This window comes from Ixodes scapularis, unplaced genomic scaffold (genome assembly GCF_016920785.2).
Source record: "Ixodes scapularis isolate PalLabHiFi unplaced genomic scaffold, ASM1692078v2 PGA_scaffold1__304_contigs__length_218370807, whole genome shotgun sequence".
NCBI lineage: Eukaryota > Metazoa > Arthropoda > Arachnida > Ixodida > Ixodidae > Ixodes > Ixodes scapularis.
The window spans coordinates 41,258,173-41,277,529 of NW_024609846.1; the positions used below are offsets into that span (position 1 = coordinate 41,258,173).

Here is a 19,357-nt window from a genome sequence, read left to right on the forward strand (position 1 = left end):
TTGGAAGGGGTCCTTGAAAATATCTTTACAGACCCTTAGAGGGATACTTCAACGAAATTTGAGATATATTCGTCGTGTTCAAAAATAGGTTGAACATGATCCACAATATCCGTAAATGACAATAGCACTTTTGTATTTTGAGCCTGGTGGCTGTATTTTTTGTTATAAACGGCCCACTCTAGCAAGCGCTCGGAGAAGGCCCAGCTTAGAGCATGTGACATCCGACGCAATCATGATGTAGGTCGTCTCGGGACGAGCAAAGCTACGGCGAGGCTGACGTCGAGGGGATGGCCTAGTCCCAGCCACCGAAGTGGCTGCTTTTGTATGAATTTGGAGCGAGTGGTTAATCTTTTATAATCTTGTAGGGGGACAGTAGCCACTTCTGGAACACACAAAAGGGATTCTCGTGAAGACAAGAGTTCCTCCTTCCCCTCTTCTCTCGTTGTGGCCGGAGGCGAGACACTCGCCCTCACTAGCTGTCAAGGTTCCTAGACAGGCATTACAAATGAGGCGTTAGCGACATCCACCAGGTGCTCTTTCCTAATCGTTTAATTCGTTTTAAAATTCCTTTTCGTGTTTTTTTTTAACAAGATATTGATGTGTCCGACATGATACTGCTCCTTTGAACACATATAGACCATAAAATAAGCGCCGAAATTTCGTTGTAGTATCCCTTTAAAAGGCCTTGAAAACCCTCAAATTTTCCCTTTGAAGCCTGTACGAACCCTGACACACCGTCCACTGCACTGTTGGCTTAGGGATGATTGGAGTATAGACGTTGTGCTGCAAGGTGCAATGCAGACACGAGCAATATGCCATCAGGCTGTCTAGATGGAAACATTTTCAGGAAAGGGGGGGAAAAGAAAGGGTTCTTGCATACACTCCTTGCAACCAACAGTGAACACAGAAAGTGCATAATTATGAGGTTTCTTCGATGAGATGTTATGCAGGGCGATGCCGCTCGTAGAAGACCACCTAGCTGCTGGGACTAGAAAATAATTTCATTGACCATCTCGGTTGGCTAGACAAAATTCAATAAAACAAAGCCCTCCATGGTAAGTGGTCTTAGTGCTGCCGTATCTCACCCACCCGTGTCATCTCGGTCTTGAAGCAGGTGACACTTCTCATTTGATGGTGTCGCCCATTCCTTTAGAGATTATGATGATATCTGTGGGTATTATTCTTTTTGAAGGGATGTTTAAACTGGGCTTTGTTTTTTCCCATTATTTTCATTTCCATGTTTTTTACATGTACGAACAGTCGGTTGAAAGTCCATGCTTGTCATTAAAGTTTTCCTCCATTTTTTTTTTTTGTAATACATTAACTAGCTTAATTACATGCATTATTAATTTGCAATTTGGTAAAAAAAAATGACAACTAGAAATAAAAATATATTCCTTCAGAGGGAAGTAGGCACTCCCTTTGTAAAGAATGGCAAATTGTCAGAAAAAAAAAAATTAAGCATTTGCATGTTGTACACAATGCAACGTTTTACATTTCCTTTCTCAACTGTTTACCTATATTTTTTTGCTTTTTTTTTTATATGCTGCCGCACGCCTAGGGAGAAACCGCTTATACAGTGTGTGGTGGCACATGCCTTGAGGACGGCAGACAGGATTGCAAAATGCGACGCAAAATCCCACTTCGCACGGTTAGAAGCTCGTCTGAGTATTGCTTGCCTTCCATCTTTCCTCCGTTCGGGTGCGGGCAAGCCAGGGCTAGGGTCGCGTCGCACAATTTAGAACTCGACCCGCTTCGGAACACCGTCTTTTATTTCACAAGCGACAGACACGGTAAAAACACCACAAAACGAGACTGCCGGAAATGCTCCCGTCCCACCGTAATTACAGAATTGTACACACAGTTACGCCTACTCTGGAAATCCGCGCGGAGATTCCGAGCGAACGTCGCTCGCACGAAGCGAGTGCGGCCCGCCTCACCCGCCCTCGGGGGACGGGTCTGGTTGGCAACCGCGCATCCGGCGCCACACTCGAGACGGACCGAGGACGCGCTCGAAAAACCCGGCCACCCACTTAGTCCCCTCGAAAGTGCGTCCACCGCACGGCTTCCAAAATGCACATTTCCAAGCTAGAAAAAGTACAAAAACATTCGCAGGCATACAGCTAAGTAGAACAGTCTGCTTTCCTTCTCGCGCCGATCCCTCGCGACGCCTCTGAGCATCCGACGTTGCGAAAGCCTTTAAGCTGAGGCACTCGTGGGCGATTCCACGACGGAGGCTGGCTGCCTCCGATTAAGGCGGGCCAAAGGGCCCCACAACCCGAGGCCGGCGCAGAAACGGCGGTCGGCCACGTACAACCCCGGCATAAAAAAAAACCGCGCGCTTTGCTGGCCCCTCCCCTCGACGGCGGCACGGGTGGCGGCACCCGTCGGTAGATGCACGCAGAGGAAGGAGGTGTGCCGCCTTTGGGGAAGCGAGCTTTGGTGTGTCAGCTATGGGGGGGGAGGGGGGGCTGTCGGGGGTTGTGGGGGTGGGAGGGGGGGGAGAGAGTGGACGTGTGTTGCTCAGACATCCACCAGCTGGTCATCCTTGTACAGGGTGCGTCCGTTGCCCCGCTGCTCCGTGGCATCCGGGCTCACAGGACCCGAGGGAGTACTCTCATTCGACCTGTAACAGGACGCGGGTCCACATGCTCAATAAAAGCCTAGGTCCTCAAACTTTTCAATCTCGAAGAATCTCCTTCAATTGACGGCTGGGGAACCCTCCCCTGCCTTGGCATTGAAACACTGAAGCGGTGCAGGAGCTAATGGGCCCTCTAATAGTAACTGTCATACTAACAATTGGCTGATAGCTATGAATCAATGGGGGGCTCAGATTTTTTGAAACTCTGCTTAAATGGGAAAAACACTTTGCACAGGGGCGGAGACGGTTGAGGAAACTTGGAAGCTCTGGAGACCCCGGGGCTCCTAAGAGCCCAGTTTGAGAACTTGTGATTTAACCTATGCACAGAACTGGTCTTTTTCTAGAGGTGACAGTAGCTCCTAGTAATCCTTTATTTTGGTTACACCCTTTGCTGGATCTACCTATTCATGTACTGTAAGAAAATATAATTTTGTGGTAACTGTTATTGTACAGTATTATATACTATTGTTTCGTTCTTTTTTTTTTTTTTGCTGGGCAACGCACATGCTAGGTAGCTGGCAATTAAAAATTGTTTACCTTTTGCCCCAGTCCAAATAGAGATAACAACTAAAAGAAAAGGCTTGCCCCGCTATTAGTGCCAGATCCCAAAGACTTTGATTGTTTCGTAAGCTTACTGTACTGACATCAGTTGCCACCTCGTCAATAAATATTAAGGGAGGCACAGGCACATGCACTTCATTCTGAAGACCACCGGCAAAATGGTTTAAGGCATGTCACCACAGCACTCCTCGAACAGCCGCAGTTAACACGCCATGCAACCAGTAGAATGTTACTGAACACCAACATGTGAGCTGTCTCGAATAGCTACGGTGTGAGTGAAATGAAAATTGGAAAGAACAACGCTCGGCTTCTGCAGCCACTACCTGCCCTCAACTAGAGGTCAACAGGCGCTCACGACTCGAGATGCCCAAAGGAGGGAGACAAGCACATTGCGCTTCTATTTGCTCATCATTCTAACCATGTGAACACAGCCTGCGTGTTTCCAGTCAACAATCTTTGGTGGAGAAATATTAACGAGAGCCCGAGAAAACCCGAAGGCCAACTAATATAGGCACCTAAAACTGGCAGGCTCGCAAAATATTCCCCCAACATGAAACACGCTAGCACCTAATACATTCACCTTCACAAAGTTAAGACACCTGTCTCAGGTGGGGCATCACGTGTTCTGTACTGGGACAAGCTTCATAGATTCTTGTAGTTACAGCTTGCAGCTCCTCTTGCGCAGCCGCTTGGCCCGAGTGACACAAGTTGCGACAAGAGTCGAAAATAGCGAGTTGGAAGCATCCCGCTGCACGCGCAAACGGAGAGCCTTGGTATACTTGCGCGCCACATGACACGTCCTTCGAAGGTACCGCATTGCTCTGCAAGAGCAGCCACCATAAAGCGATAGTAAAAAAGTGGGACGGCAGTATAACGAATTAACACCCCTTGAAAAGATGCCAGTTCCCCTTTCCCCATTTACAAACCTAACTCGCAGGACACCTTGCTAGAATGCGGGTCCATGAGATTCTGTTGGGGCGTTCCAACAAAGGCTCCAAGCGCTTTGTCAAAAGGGCTTGGACTTCAATCTGACTGGATGCGGAAGGCGCCGCTGCGTTCCACTTCGTTGCACGGTTGCACCAAAGGACACCGGGCCACGAACGAAACTTGGAGAAATCCCAAGGCAGCTCGGACACCAACTCCCGTCGTGAGCCGAGTTCACGACAGTGAGGCATTTGGTAAAACCTAGATGCCTTTCGCAAAACTCCACCTCGAGACCATGCGGAGCGCAAATTCGTCTGCTTCTTGTACAGGGGTTGCGATGTCAGAACGCCGACGCCGAGCTTTTATTGGCTGATTGAAAACAAATAGTGGGTAGGCTTCAAGGCATCTAGCATTGAAGTCTACCCACTGTCCTTCCAATCATAAGTCGGCATCGTTCGGATGTTGCCGCAACTCCTGCATAAGAAGCAGAGGACTTGCTCCTCGCATACCCCGGTGTTCAAACCTTTGGGGACACTTGACCGAAGGCTCGGGGTGTGGCAGAGGAGGGGGATGGCAGCCGTGCGTGTTAGGGCGGGCGTGCCTAGACGGGAGCCTACCTACTGAGTGACAGCCCCACCGAGCCGCTGCTGCGGCGACTAAACACGGGCGAGCAGTCTCCGGCGGCCATCTTGTGCGGCCCCAGGCCATGGCGGCGCAGCAGGCTGTCCACGTCCATGTCCTGATCGCTGTCCGACTCGCTGCAACCGGAAAGGGACAACGTTGCGTACGTGACAAGTGTTATTAGTGCATTTTAAAACTCTTAAGCACGGCCCATTCTATCGACAATTTTAGTGGCTCTTAGTGTACGAAAAAGTGTCTATACGACAAGAGGTTCGGTCACATGTGGTTCGTGGCATCGGGAGTACCTTGTCGGGTACCAAAAAAAGAAAGCTGTGGAAGGGTCCTGTGTCGCAGAAGAAGACATTGCCAGTGCTTTGTCTGATGTCGTGGGTAGTGCAAGCACGAGCGCACGTAACATAACATGCAACCCTATTGCCTCGGCTTAAAACCAGCGGCACCACCCATTCCGTCTATCACGACACAAATGCCAAAGCATCTATAAAATGGAGACCCAGACAGGATCGGCTTCAAGCTTCTGCCATCCAAGTAAATGCTTAACGTTCTCCGCAACTTGAGACATAGCAATAATGCGCCGTAATTATTTTTGAAGCAAAAACTAAAAAAATAAAACCCAAAATTTAAAGTTTTCTTTTTTTTTTTTAGCTTGGTCAAATAATTGCGGGAGTTGTTTCCTGTCACGTCTGGAGTAAAGAACTAAAAACAAGGTTTGCCTGCGTGCACTAGTTGCTTTTTAAAATAATTGTCAAACAACTGAAGTTTTGGACGCCTCCCAACCGCTCTCAACTCTTACGCCATCTTCAGAATCACGTGCACAGTGACGTGTAGTATCCGGTTGGGTTCTCTTTCAAAGCTTCCAGCGCACGCTTGCGATTCACATGGCGGCCTTGAAGGTTGGCCTGAGCAATGTGGAGAGAGAAGGGGGGAGGGGGGGGGGGGGGAAACGCTTGCCTTGCTGTAAGGAAGTCGGACTGACCTGCTACAAATAGCGACGGGGTGAGACGAGAGAGAGGAATGGTTTTGGTCACCTCAGGCAGATGGCGCCACTAAAACTGAATATAGTACAATCTTGAACCCTCCCTCGATTCAAACCTTCAGGGCGAATCGAACCCTGTCAGGAATGATGACATCTAAAGATTGAGCCTTGTAAGTTAATTCCACAACATCCTAGTATGCATATCAAGCTCCAGAAAAGAGTGACTTCATTAGAAAATGCGATAAAAAGAAATAATTGCAATCCACAAAATGTTTGTTTTAATGTGAAGTAGAATAGCCATAGTGCAATTTAAGACGACAGTTAATTGTAGAGAATGCAATAGACCTTTTGCTATAATACCCAAGCATCAATGAGAATGCAGGGATTGCTGTTCCGTGCACCGCACGTGCTGGCCTCAGCAGTAGTAAACTTTCTAAAGCAAATACCTAAAACAAATGGCATATTGCACGCGTGTTCGTCAACGCTTTATTTTGGTTATTTACTTGGAATATTTTGTGCAGGGAAGGCATGCGCGTGTGGCGCGTGGAACACCAATCCCTGCACTCTCCTTGATGCTTGGGTAATAAAGCAAATGGTCTATTCTAAAAAAAAAAAAAAAAGTAACACTCAAAAAAAAAAAAAAAAACTTTCAGCCTTTCCACTCTAGTGAAGAAGGAAGACCAGCGAAGCTGTACGCTTGTCTCGTGTGTTTCTTCTTTGTCCTCGTCTGTTTTGCGCACTGTTTCCTACGATGAATTCCCACCAACTCGCCCAACTATGCATTCTTCTATGGTAGCTGGAAAGGCTGCCGCCATCTATGAGCGACGACGGCAACCAGACTGGTTGTCTGGTTGCCGCCGTTGCTCATAGATTGTTTTGGGCAGTTTTGTGTCGACATTTGTTTGGTACCGGACACGAAACTGGGTAAACTAGCCCTTAACAGCTCCACTGTAAAAAAACAAAATCTGTGCATCTTAATATATTGTTTCATCATGAAGGAGCTGGCTTTTTCAGACTATGAGTATACTCTGAGTCCAGGACACAAGTGAATGAAGTCTTTACACTTTCAAAATGTCAAGTAATACATTTCCTTGTACCACATTTCCTATTAAGAAATCAGACAGAAAAATGCATTTGAAGTATCAACTTTCAGTTTCTGTATGTTCAATGAGTCCCAGGTACACAAAAGTTCACCTGGAGCATAGTAGCACCTTCCCTTTTGAGACTTAGTTGTTCCCCTGGCAATGGCTACCAGCTTGCATCATTTGTAGGTGAACTAGCTTTGGTAGCAGGCGTTCCTTGACAGATAAACTGCCGAGAACTAAAAGGTAAAATATACTAAGGGAAAGCAACTAAATAGCTATATGATCTGAAGTGGAAAATACTGTCAAAAGGCTGCTTCTAAAGATAACACAATATCACGTCACTGGGCAGGACCAATTGTAAGCCCCGTTTTGGGTCTCAACCAACAAGACTGCTTATACCATACTGTACATACTATTTTTCCTGTTTGCATGTATAGGGTTTACTAATACTCTTAACTTGAAGAAACTACTATGGGCTAAGTCTGGAGTAAATGGCACTTTTAATGAAGTTGAGATGTTCTGGCTATGTTAAACGAGCATGTAACAATAAAAAATATAAAAATTTGCTACCCGCTGACTCAGAGCTGTCAGCACGCGAGAAAACAAACTTTTGCGAGATAAATTTTGCATGTTTATAAATGGAAGTTTCTGGAGCCATTTTTAGGAATTCAATAAACCAGAACATAACATTCTTGAAAAAAAAATGAAGCTATTCTTCTGAAAAATTGTAATTCCGAGGTCACATTCCCCTTAAGACTATTACTCTCTTAGGTGGCAGTCCCACCTACGTGTGGGGCAAGAGCGCCCTCTGGGCCCACCTGTCATCGTCAGCCAGGTCTGTGCCGGAGTCTAGGTCCTCCTCGAGGGCCGCCTGCAGGTCCTGGATCCTCTGGCAGGCCAGCTTCAGGTCCTGCTTGGTGCCCTGCAGGTCTGTCTCCGCATTCTCCAGGGACAGCTCCTGCACGGACACCATGACACCATGACGAAATTCAAGGACCACTGGCAACTTGGGTATTCTAAAGGCTCGTTTATGCTTTGATGAGACGTGTGGCGACGTCTTGTCGGCCAAAACCAGACCCTCTAGTCCGGCACCTCGACGCGACTTACGCGACCGGCAGCGCTTTGCACGCTCTAACTGCACCAACGCGGAGGTAGCAAAAGCTCCATCTTTATGCCGTCTGCGTTGGGCCAGTGCGGAGATCAGTGAAGAACACCATGGTGACGCGGGCGCAGCATCGACTAACACACCAGACGACACTGCGCACCAACACTCCGGAATATAAACAAAGTCTCGGGACGACAGTCTTTCGTACTCTCTGTAGCCAATTCAGACGTCTCAATCGACCGACACATTCCCAGCAGGCTTGAGCGACAACCGGGCCACCCTGCAGCCTGGAGCATCAATCGCTTCGCCGGTCTGGCACCGTCCTCGTGCCTCACCAGTTCATGGCACCGCTGGTGTGCCTCAGCCTCGCGCTGCTGCAGGCTAGCGCAGTCCTCCCGGAGCTCCCTCAGCTGGCGCTGCAGCTTGCGGCAGCCTTCCTGGCTCGCATGCTCCCGCTGGGCAGCCTGCTCACACTCCTCCTGCAGCCGGCCGCTCTGCTCCTTCAGCCGTGCCACCTGGCTCTGCAAAGACGGTGGAACAGCGTCGAACCAACATACTCCAACGAGCGTCCCCGACATAATGCTCCTCTATACCGAAAGCAACGCGAACCATCATGCTCGGCTTTCCTCCTTGCCAGCGCTCTCAGCCTCAAATATTTATTTTTCCCCTTCCGGCAGACGATGCCACTTTTGAGCGTGCCAGGATGGAAAAAAGACAAGTGCCGTGACGATTTCCGGCCAAGACTAGTGCACTCACTGGTTGAAGTCGAGCCTACGCCAAATGCAGACGCAGCATCCCAAGCAGCACGGATTTTGGCCAAGCAATGGCCAATGTCTGGCGATGGTCTTTTAGCCAGTGGCCAGAGTGGCCATTCATTGGCCAATGCTTGGCTGATGGCCAGTGGCCATTGGCCAATGGCCAGATAAAGGCCAGTCACCGGCCAGTCTCTGCCCACTGTCTGACCACTTGGCCAAGGACCATTGCCAGCCATTGGCCGATGACTGGCCAACTCTGTTCTGCTTGGGATGTGCGTCCTATCTCATGACCCGCGTTTGACTCTTCAAACAACATAAAAATTTCACCCTGCCCCCCCCCTCCCCACCCCTTGTTGTCTAGGATGTGTTAGTCACACTCAGAAGTGGTGCCGTCTGCTGGGAGGGCAAAGCAGGAGAGAAGGGTCTCCTCCCATGGAGGAGGAACCAGAACGTGGAGAGGAAGTCTGCATCACTTTCCCATATGCAAGAGCTTTACCCCGCTGGTCTGTGACTCACCTCCAGCCTGGCCTTGGAGGTCTGCTCCAGCTCCAGCCTTGACTCCAGATCGCGAACCTTCGCCTCCAGCCTGCGCACCGCATGCGAATCCTCTGCCTGGCTGCTCAGGTGGTCCATCTTGGAGCTAAGGTCGTGGACCTGCGAGGGCAAAGTGTCGACTTAGAGACGCCATGCCTTGTCCACGTCCGTCGCAGTCGCTCGTGTCAGTTCTCGAAAGGAATTGCGAGACTGCAAGGTCTTACCTGCGCCTCCCAAAGTCGTGACTTCGATTAAGCACCATTTACACACTCCGTGCAAATGTCATATTAGGTGCCAATAGGACACGGCAAGGTACCGTGGCAGATCTCCACTGATGGAGGCGCACCCACGACTGGTTGGGGAGCACGCCACATTAACCATGCTTTATAAATTGGGAACCTTCTTAGGGCGCTTTCGGCGTGCCTTTTGCTGAAGGAAAAGCACGGAGAGCAACGCGACCGTTCTTAGGCCTACCCACTTTCGCGATTTCACCGTCCGAAAGTGGACCACAGACGACGGCGTGTTTGTTGGCATCAATGGCGAAGAATGTCCGGGGCTGGGCAATTCCTGGACCCAAGCGTTCTCAGGTGTGCACGTCACTCAGTTTCACAGTTGATCACTTCCGCAACTACGCACTTGCAGCCGCTTGTAGCCATTACGAGAGCGGCTTGGCTTGGATTGATTTGGTCCGACCGCTTGGCGGCAAAAGAAAATTGGCTTGGTGGCTAGCTAAATTCGACCCAATTTGAAACTCTCAGAGCCCGAAATTGGAATTGCGTTCATTACGCGAGAGAAAAAAAAAGTAAAAATATTGACCCGTTTGGGGGGTTGCGTTTATTATGCGAGTGCATTATGCAAGTCAATATGGTACTGTATTTATAAATATTGAAATTGCAAAGGGAGACTGCAACGAAAGATTACGGGCCAAAGGATCTTACTGAAACGAAAACTTGAGCTTTGTGAATGCTCAGTTTCTTTTTGCAGAACAAGGATATCGAGGATAAGGCTCGTTCCATGCTTACCAGCCGTCAAGCGGTTATTTTGAGAACTAGTTAGGTTTACCCCTCCCCCCTGAGGATCTCTGCTCTACTGCGTCGGGACACTGAGGCCAGATTAGTTAAAGGCTAGGGGCCACAGAAAGAGCAACTTGTTGGAGGGACAGTCCTGTCACTGGAAGTAGAGGGGGGGGGCTTGTGGAGTGGGCCCCAGAACCAGCTTACCTGTTCCCTGAGGTGGTGCTTCTCGGACTCCAGGTCCAGGATCTGCTGGTTCTGCTCGGCCATCGCCTTCTGGTCACTGGCCATCTGCACACGCGAAGTGGACCTTACACATCCGCCAGATGATCCATCTCTCAAAAGCAACATCCACCGGCAGAGTGTGTTCTTTGCTGCCCATCACCTTCTCATCGCGCGAGAGTAATCTAGGTAGATCCGGAGAATTCCGAGGCATATTTAACAGCAGGCATGAGGCACCAAAGCTTCGAAAACGCTACTTCTTAGGCCACGAGGATGCCGATGCATAGAGCACGCTCACCGTGGCTTGTTGGAAGCAGAGAAAATGGCGGAAAAACTTGTTTTCTCATAGGCAAGTGCTGTCAAAAAGAATGAGTGTGGTTTGACTGTTGTCCATCAAAAACAAGGTATAGCTTTATTCAAATTTTTATCTTGAACCCTACTCAAAAGGTGCTTGAAAAGAGATGGTGTAAGATAATAGATTCACGCCGTCTTAGTACGCATTACTCGGATGAGCCGTCCTACAATGGGCTATCCCAATGGTGCTCGCCCTGGCTACGCAGCCCGGAGTGCATCTCTCACTGGTGCGTTTGGTGTCTTACACCGTCCTTGCATCCACAGCGATCTCAACATAGCAACAAATAGGTCGTGCAAGTCGGCGGCTCGTGCCATCAGTCGTTGCAATCCTGGCCGCCAATCGTGGAGGGGCAGACGACGAAGAAGGCAAACTGGTGAACGCACATGTTGCGTTCACCTCCCCCGCCGTGCCACCACCAGAATCGTGGCAAGCGACAGCACAAGACAGTTGCGATGTGGCAAGGCGAAGATCAAGACACCCCAAAAAAATGGGACTAAGCACGCCAGTCAGGGGCGCACTCCAAGCACCGTGCCCGAACCAAGCCCGCCGCACAGAGAAGGTTTGCCCACCTGCTGCACCGCAGACCGGTACTTCTTGAGCAGCTCGGCCTGCTCCTCTTCCATCTCCTCGAGCTGCATCTGCAGGGCGCTCTTCTCGCGCGTCAGCTGGATGCAGCGCCCCTCCGACTGCAAGAACAACGGAGGTTGGCCGTGGTCCTCTGACACACCACTTACTGGTTTGTAAACTTGGGCGGTCTGCGCTCTAGTAAAGTTTGTCACCCCAAGTAGCGTTGATTCATAAAAATGTTTTTAAAAATTGTTTTAACATTTTTAAAAGGAAACTGAAGTGGTTCTGTGAATGAGGAAAAAACGCGTAAATCGTCTTCATTTAGCCTCCAGGATCGCGAATGCCGAGATAATTTTTCAATTTGGTGCACAGAGGCTGGAGAAAAGCATTTTCAAAGTACCGCGATATGGCATCACGTTCCTTCCCAGAACGGGACGCCATAGCCAGAGTATATCCGCGCATCTTCAGTGCCCATCAAAGCTTTAAATGTGCACTCTCGCTATTTTCAGAAAGGTCAGGAAAAGACGTCACGACTGGTGTCAGTGCGGGGGAATATGCCAAGCTTGCAACTGCATGCGCTGCCCACACGACTGACACGCGCTTGGCGGCCAAAAGATCTGGGTATGACGTAACTGGTCGAAGATTTTTCTTGTTTTCTCGCGTTTAGTTACGTCTTCGAGGAAAACAAATCTGATATTCATAATCACGGGATGAAAATGCTCTAGAATTTACCTCTAACTCATTTTCCCTTCAAGAACCTCTTCAGGTTCTCTTTAAAGCAGATGTAGCACCCTCCAAGTGATGTTTCAGTTATACCAATATATTAAGTCTCAAGTGCACAAGCGTTTTCAACTGCACATCTTTTTGACGGGTCCGTAGGATTTTAAGAAGGAGTAGATGCATCCCTGGACTTTCCCTACGGCAGCTCCTCCGAACCCATGTCCATCCGTTGTGTTCTCCGAGCGATCCAATAGGCCGACTCATAATATCGACAGTGCGCTTGTGGTGCTTTAATTTGTCCCTAGAGAAAACTTTTCCGTAGCATGACAAAAAGGTTCCAGACCAAATAACCTAAGGACTGTGGTTCGGCCGAGCGAGACCATTGTGAAAACTTCGAGCTGACGAAGCTCACCTCATTCTTGGTGCGCAGCACTTCCTCCAGCTGGCACTGCACTTCCTGCAGCTCCATCTCCGCCCCCTGCCGTGCCTTCATGGCCGCCGTTTTGGCAAACTCTGCGTCTTCCAGCTGCACACATGCCGCTGCCATTAGTGGGGCCATTGCTTTTGCAAAGTCGACCACCCGAGTTAACTCTGCATTCTCAACTCTCGGTTTTTCAAGATCGCAACATATCGAACACATGCCTCCACCAGATACATGTGGTTACGAGGTTTACACTAGCCTAAAAGGCCTTTTCAAATCTTAGCTGCCACAGTATCTCCACACTTTTCCCCGTGCCACGTCTCGCCACAAGTGGTCACCACCACGGTCCGACCTCACTGGGAGTCTACGATAACTAATTGTTCCGAGGATTCTGAAGTTCACTCAGTTTGCGATTGGACGTGGTACGCTAGTCTTGCCTCCTGACAATACTCCAGTGAAGGTCTAGCTGAAGCACAAAGTTTGCGATGCACTTCACCCTCAAACTTCTTCTTCCTCTAAGCTCAAAATTTTGTGTCCGTCCATACTAAATATAACAATACCACTTCCCAAACACAACTCAAATAAACGAAGCCATAAAACTTGTAAAATGCCAGCTAGGCTCCACGAGTTATCCCATTGCCATAGTGGTTTCCGGGACCAAGATGGAGATTACCATTACTGTCTCGGCAGTAATGCGTCTAACATCGTCACTAGTGTCTTTACCTGGGAAGCCGACGTTACTGGATCAGCTCAGCTGGCGAAGTATTCTTAGGTGCTACTTCCCCGAAAAGAGTCCCCCACAACCTCCTTGACTCGACACCTATCGTGCGAAGCGGTTGCGTTCCGAACTCCCGAGAACTGCCACTGTGAAGACGAGCTACAGCGCGCAAAAACAATGATGCTTTGAACGACAGGTGTCGAGCTGCAACATAACGAGGGTGTTCGCTCGTCCGCGGGGGTGCTCCAACCGAGTTGACTCGGTAGTGCACTATATAGCTCCTTCGGAGCACAGTAGCGCAATCTAGAATGCCATCTCTCGGTGACTAGCAGCGACCGCCCGGGGGTTCCAACTCCGGTCACAAATGCCTGGGGAACGTGAGAAAATCGCTCTTCATTGATTATTTTGGGGATGTACAGAACGACAATAGTTTTTGACATAATAAAGAAACGGTTTACAATACTAATTTGAGCTAAGTTTTGTGCCATGTAATAACATAATTCTTTTTTAAAAATTGCCGGAGCGTCATCATGCAGCAGACGACGCGGCAAGTCACACTGTTCACGTGACCCGCTCCGGCCAATCCATAAAGTCCATCTCCGCTGCGTAAAACAATTGTCTGCTTGAAACGCCATTGCCTTGGGAATTTCCTTCTCAAACTTTTCACACACATCCAATATTATTAAAACTTTGATAAACTGTTTAATGTTTTACCAACTTCACGAAAGACTAGTTTCAAGAAGTGTCAACTCGGCGTCCATTTTCTTAATCAGCCGTGTTGCATTGATCTCTATGTATTCTCCCATAGGGCGGGCCGCCTCCTGGAACCCTGAGTACCACGTGACTCGCGGCAAGCTGCTCTGTTGGCCATGTTGTCGGTGAAACACGCGGATCAAAGGATTGCGTTACTCTGCTCCGTAGGAGCTATATAGTGCTCTCGGCACTGGCGGCCAAAGCTGCAATATACGGTGCCTCCAACGACCGCAGGCGGCAGACGGCAGAACGGTGCCGCATCGCACCTGGTTCTTGAGCTGCCTGAGCAAGGCCCTGGCCGCCTGTCCGTCCCGGGCCCCCTCCAGCCGCTGCTGGGCGTCCTGCAGCAGGGCTCTGGTGCGCCTGAGGTCCCTGCGCAGCCGCCGCTCCACCTGGGGGTCCCTGGGAGGGGGCAGGGCGCTCAGCTCCCCCAGGCGCCGCTCCAGCTCCTGGCGCTGCCTCGACAGGGCCTGCCGCTCCTCCTGCTCGGACTCCAGCAGAGACTCCAGGTTGCGCAGCTGCACGAGGGAAGAGAGGACGCGCACGTGAGGCACACGCACGCGAGGCGGCTGTACGGGGGTGGCGTGGGGCAACGCACCTTCTTGCTGGCGGCGGCGCGTGCCTCGTCCATCTCTTCTTCCCTGAGGGAGATCTCCCGCTTGTACTCCTGGCGCTGCTTCTCCAGGGCCATCTCCAGCCGCAGCTTGGCCTGCTCCAGCAGCTGCACCTGGCCAGCCAGGTCCTCCAGCTCCTCCTCCTGCTCCCGGGACTTCCGCTCCAGCTCCTGCTTGCCACGCTTCAGCTTGGCCACCTGTGTCCACAGAGCGAGAGCCAATCTGTAGCCTCGTTCGCTGCCTTCACTTTTTTGCAGGCGTGGCCGAGTTGGCAACAGAGGCGCCAGCAAAACGAAGGAACAAGGTTCGAACCCCGCTCAGTCTGGTTCCTTTTTTTTATCCATCTTTGCTCTTCTGAAAAGTTCCAGCCTATTCTCAGCTGTCGTTAGGCTCGTTCGATTTACCTGTGCCTCCTGCACCGGTGCAGAAACGTGCAGGGCAGTGTACTTCCGGTATGTGTAGTGAGATATGACCGGAATACACTGCCCTAAGCTTTTCTGCACCAGTGCAGGAGGTGCAGGTAAATTGAAAGAGCCTGTTGTGTGTTCTAGTTCAGAATATTCCTTTATACACTGTACATATAGAAACAGTAGTAGTGTGCAGCTAAGTTTTTTTTTTTTCTTATATGTGACAATATTGACAATAGCAAACAGGTTTACTGGCCGTTATTTGTGAATTTTGTGGGTTTTACTTGCCAAACCAACCAAGGCCATCTGGCACACCCCAGGGGCGGACTGACGTGCAAGCAGAAGCTTGGTTACGCAGTGCCTTCTCCGCAATGAACCTCCGTCAGACACTGAGCAGCTAACTGGGAAATCGTAGGCTGGAGCCTTATGTAAAAGTCACCGGCAACCTCGGCTGTTGTTTGCAATGAAATAAATATAATTTTGTTTTTGCCAATATGCTGTTGCCTTCATTATTCTGTAAGGTATTGAAACGCGTTTCGAATGCTGACCTCCTATTATCACAAAAAAACAGCTCTGCACAAGCAATACTTATGTTAGGTTTTGCGAGTGGCTCTAAGTCGGGGAAAAACTCGGCGTGTTGACCCTTTTTTTACTACGCGGATTTGTTAGACTCTGGCACAGGTCACAAAACCCCAGCCATCAGACAAAAATCGCCAAACTTTTGCCACAAAAGTTTGTCATTTTCTTCTGTCAGCTGAGCTTTTATGACCTGCACCAAAGAGTAACGTCGTTTGCAGCAAAAAGATAAATATGGTTTTGGCACCTGCGTCTCACAGTGTCAACAGGAAGTGTAAAGACAGCCATAAACACGAATGACATCAAGGACACCATTCAACAGAGCTATACGCCTCGCAAGTGGGTTCATTTTCGTCTTCTGCGCATGAGGAAGGAAGTAGCGGTGACGTCAGAACGCCGAGCCCTGATTGGCTGATCGCGACCCCCTATCTCAGCGTCGTCTGCTCCTTTGCAACGTCGTCTGCTCGCAACGTCGTCTGTGTCTGTCTTACCTTTCCTGCGACTTTCGGAAGTGCAGGTCTTTACGAGCGAGCTCGACTTGGCCTTTCAGAGAGGGCAGACGAAATAACTCGAGCGGTACGTTGTTTTTGTCTAACAACTAGCAGACACGCATCAAGGAGGAAAGTCAAAGGACTCACTGGCGAGGTGCCCCGAGGCGCCGAGGTTTGTTTGCTAAGAACCGAGAGTGAGCGTGTTAGTGTCTGCAAGTTCCCTCCCAAATACTTTTTCCCTCCTTTCGTGCGCGGCGGGACCCCTCATTCTTTAACGGCGTCGGCGGGTTGGCTCAGTTAACGTCGTCTGCTTTACGTCTGCTAGTCAAAGCGATGGCTGTTTTACCTTTCCTGCGTCTGTCGGAGATTCGCCGCTTTTTCACCAGCGAGAGTCACCGTTGCCTCGGGAAACAAGGAGATAACAACAGGAATAAATTGAACTCTTAATCTAAAATTGAGGTCAGCAATCAAAGTATAATACGGGAAGGGTTCACAAGGGTCGCGCGGGCATATTCCATTCAGCACGCCAGCCGGTCGAGGGAAGACGGTCGCCGAGTCGCGGAGTGCCTGCTAGGCCTAACTGCCGTGCTCGCTTGGTCGCGTTTGGTGGAATCGTGGCCGTTGGAGCTTTCCCGAGTGTTTGTGGATCCAGCGTTCTTGTTCGTCGTGGTCTGTTTCAAGTACTTTTTACATTTTTCTTGCTGCTTCAAGTCGGGACGCGTGAGAAGCGCACGTAGAAAATTAAACGTCCGTGGGTCGTCGCGACCGCGACGCTGTCGGCCATACTGATTTGATCGTAAGAAGTGCGTAAGACAGGTTCGGAGCTGTCTTAGGATTTCGTCGTAACCTGCGCAAAACTTACGAAAATTTCTTAAGTTTTGTCTTATGCACATTTTTGGCGTGAGATCGTTTCGTGAATCTGGCCTCTGCACTTTCGAAAGTCGCAGGAAAGGTAAGAGAGACGCAGACGACGTTGCGAGCAGACGACGTTGCAAAGGAGCAGACGACGCTCAGATAGGGGGTCGCGATCAGCCAATCAGGGCTCGGCGTTCTGACGTCACCGCTACCCCCTGCGCAAGAAGCAGATGAACTTGCCCTCCGCATTACAAACATGATACAGTTAAACCTCGATGTAACGAAGTCGGTAAAATTCGCAATTTACTTCGTTACATTGAAATTTCGCTAAATCAAAATTTGGCTTTAGCATGCGAAAAAAAAATTCTGAAACATTTTACGGGTATGAAAACTCACCGAAAATGGCATTTATTTAGGGGCAAAGTAGTTCGCGAGTTTTGCTTGCACCTTGTCCGACAGTAGCAGCGGCATCATACGGCGTTCGAGCGCCCAGAGCGCTTGCACAACATCTTGCTGCCCATGCGACGCCGTGTACCTCCTCAGTACGTCCATTGCGTCGAGCACTTCCCGAGTGCTCGTGATCTCGGCAGTTTCTTCAGGATGGCGTCCAAAACGTTTGCTTTCTCATCCAAAGAAAGAACTTTACGTTTCCTTATGGCAGCAAGCACGTGAGTGAACCGCCCGGTTAAAAAATAAAGCTGTTTAGTTTAGGCGGTGCCAATGTTTCCAACCTACACAGCACTCTTGACCGCACAGTTTACTTGCCCCCTTGCGCCCACAGTGTGCTTGCGCCTTTGCTTTACATCACGCTTGCAAGACGATAATCGGTCTTCTCGGTCTTCTCCTAGATGGCACTGCCCGTGCAGTCGCGCGGTCGCGCCATCACGTCGCTCCCCCGCTGAAGTTGGCTCCCGCGGTACAGTGGACTATGATGATCAGTGAATGTCAGTGGTGATGCTGTTATGCCGTGTTAACTTTTTGCTCGGCATTTTCTGGCCACTCCCGCGGAATCCGCTTTGCCGCATGCCTCGCCGGCGCTACCGGCGCCGCATCCTCGGGCAGCCTAGGAACGTTGGAAGGCCTGTCCCCGTGAAGTAACCTATCAAGCGCTCGCGTTTGCGCATAATTTTTTTTTTAACCACAATTTTTTTGCGAAGTTGTTTTTTAGAGTTGATTTATTTATTGCCTTCTATGACAATGGCGCTTCGTTATATTGAAATAGCAGAAAAATAGACTTCGTTATATTGAGACTAAAAATACATGGGGTCTAGGGGCAAGAAATTGTGAAAAATAAAATACTTCGTTAAATCGAGGATTTCGTTACATTGAAGTTCGTTATATCGAGGTTCGACTGTATTGGGGCACATTCATTTTTCCCTTGCTACATCTGCATCAAACACCAAAGTTTACTGTCCAAATTGGTGCCTCATTAAGGGAAGCTGAAGCAGTTTTGTATTTGAGGAAACACACTTAAATCGTCTTCACTTGACCTCCAGGATTTTGAATATTGAAAATATTTTTTACTTTAGTGCATGGACGCTGCAGAGAATCATTCTCAAAAGCACTGCTGAAGGCCCTCCTTCCCGGAACATGACGTCACAAAAGTTTTCGGAGTCTCTGCCCTCACGCATCTTCAATGCTTATCAGAGCTATGGACCTGCACTCTTGCTATTTTTGAAAAGGGCAGAAAAAGACGTCATGACTGGTGCCAGTCCAGGGGAATATACCTGGCAAGCTTGCAATTGCACGTGCGGCCCTCGAGCAACATGCGCTTGGCAACTAAAAGGTCCTCTTATGGCGTCACGACTGGTCGGAGTTTTTTTTTTTTTTAGTTTTCTGGCGTTTAGTTACATCTTCGGGGAAAACCGAAGTGATAGTCAGATTCACGGGAGAAAACTATGCAGGGATCAACCTCTTACTATTGAGACCGGTTATAACAAAGTCAATGAAAATCGGAAATCACTTCGCTATATCCGCCATTTTGTTACAACCTACTTCGGTTAACGAAGTGCAAAAGGGAATGGGAAATCGTGATCGCTTCGTTATAGTCGCTATTTCGTTATAACCGACTTCATTATAAACGGTTTCGACAGTATCTAATTTTTTTAAAAAGTGTCTCAGGTTTCCTTTAGGCCCACTTATGTCAAGCTCTCAAAGTCTGAAGAGTATTTAGACTTGTTGTTCGTTCCTGCTTTACAGTTAACATGTCAGTTAATTTCGGTACCCGAGTGCTATATGAAAAGTAGAGACCTGAACACTTTGTACGCATTTTTCCTCTTTCTATTTTTCCAATACAAACTATTTTAGTGAATCTGTTTCATATTAGGACTAAAAAAGGCTCACACTCCGTTTTTCCTGAGTGAAATTTAAAGAGGAATGCACCTGTGAAACGTGTCAATGAAACAGACACACATTGTTTACAGTT

At 49.2% G+C, this 19,357-nt stretch overlaps 1 protein-coding gene across 4 annotated transcripts in view; it reads right to left on the reverse strand.

Annotated features, from left to right (window-relative positions):
- Positions 1-1,754: 1,754 nt before the first annotated feature.
- The window catches only part of LOC8052836 (unconventional myosin-XVIIIa), a 107,530-nt gene continuing 89,927 nt past the window's right edge, over positions 1,755-19,357 (reverse strand). For 3 of the 4 annotated variants that reach the window (XM_029977027.4, XM_042290693.1, XM_042290694.1), the window contains exons 26-35: positions 14,588-14,800; positions 14,256-14,507; positions 12,510-12,623; positions 11,380-11,496; positions 10,441-10,524; positions 9,203-9,340; positions 8,267-8,452; positions 7,645-7,784; positions 4,744-4,884; positions 1,755-2,626 (exon numbers count right to left, since the gene is read on the reverse strand). In XM_029977027.4, coding sequence (XP_029832887.3) covers positions 2,524-2,626; positions 4,744-4,884; positions 7,645-7,784; positions 8,267-8,452; positions 9,203-9,340; positions 10,441-10,524; positions 11,380-11,496; positions 12,510-12,623; positions 14,256-14,507; positions 14,588-14,800 — 1,488 coding nt within the window. In that variant the 3' untranslated portion in view covers positions 1,755-2,523. The remainder of the gene's footprint in view (positions 2,627-4,743; positions 4,885-7,644; positions 7,785-8,266; positions 8,453-9,202; positions 9,341-10,440; positions 10,525-11,379; positions 11,497-12,509; positions 12,624-14,255; positions 14,508-14,587; positions 14,801-19,357) is intronic. The other variant, XM_042290695.1, reaches the window with a different exon arrangement.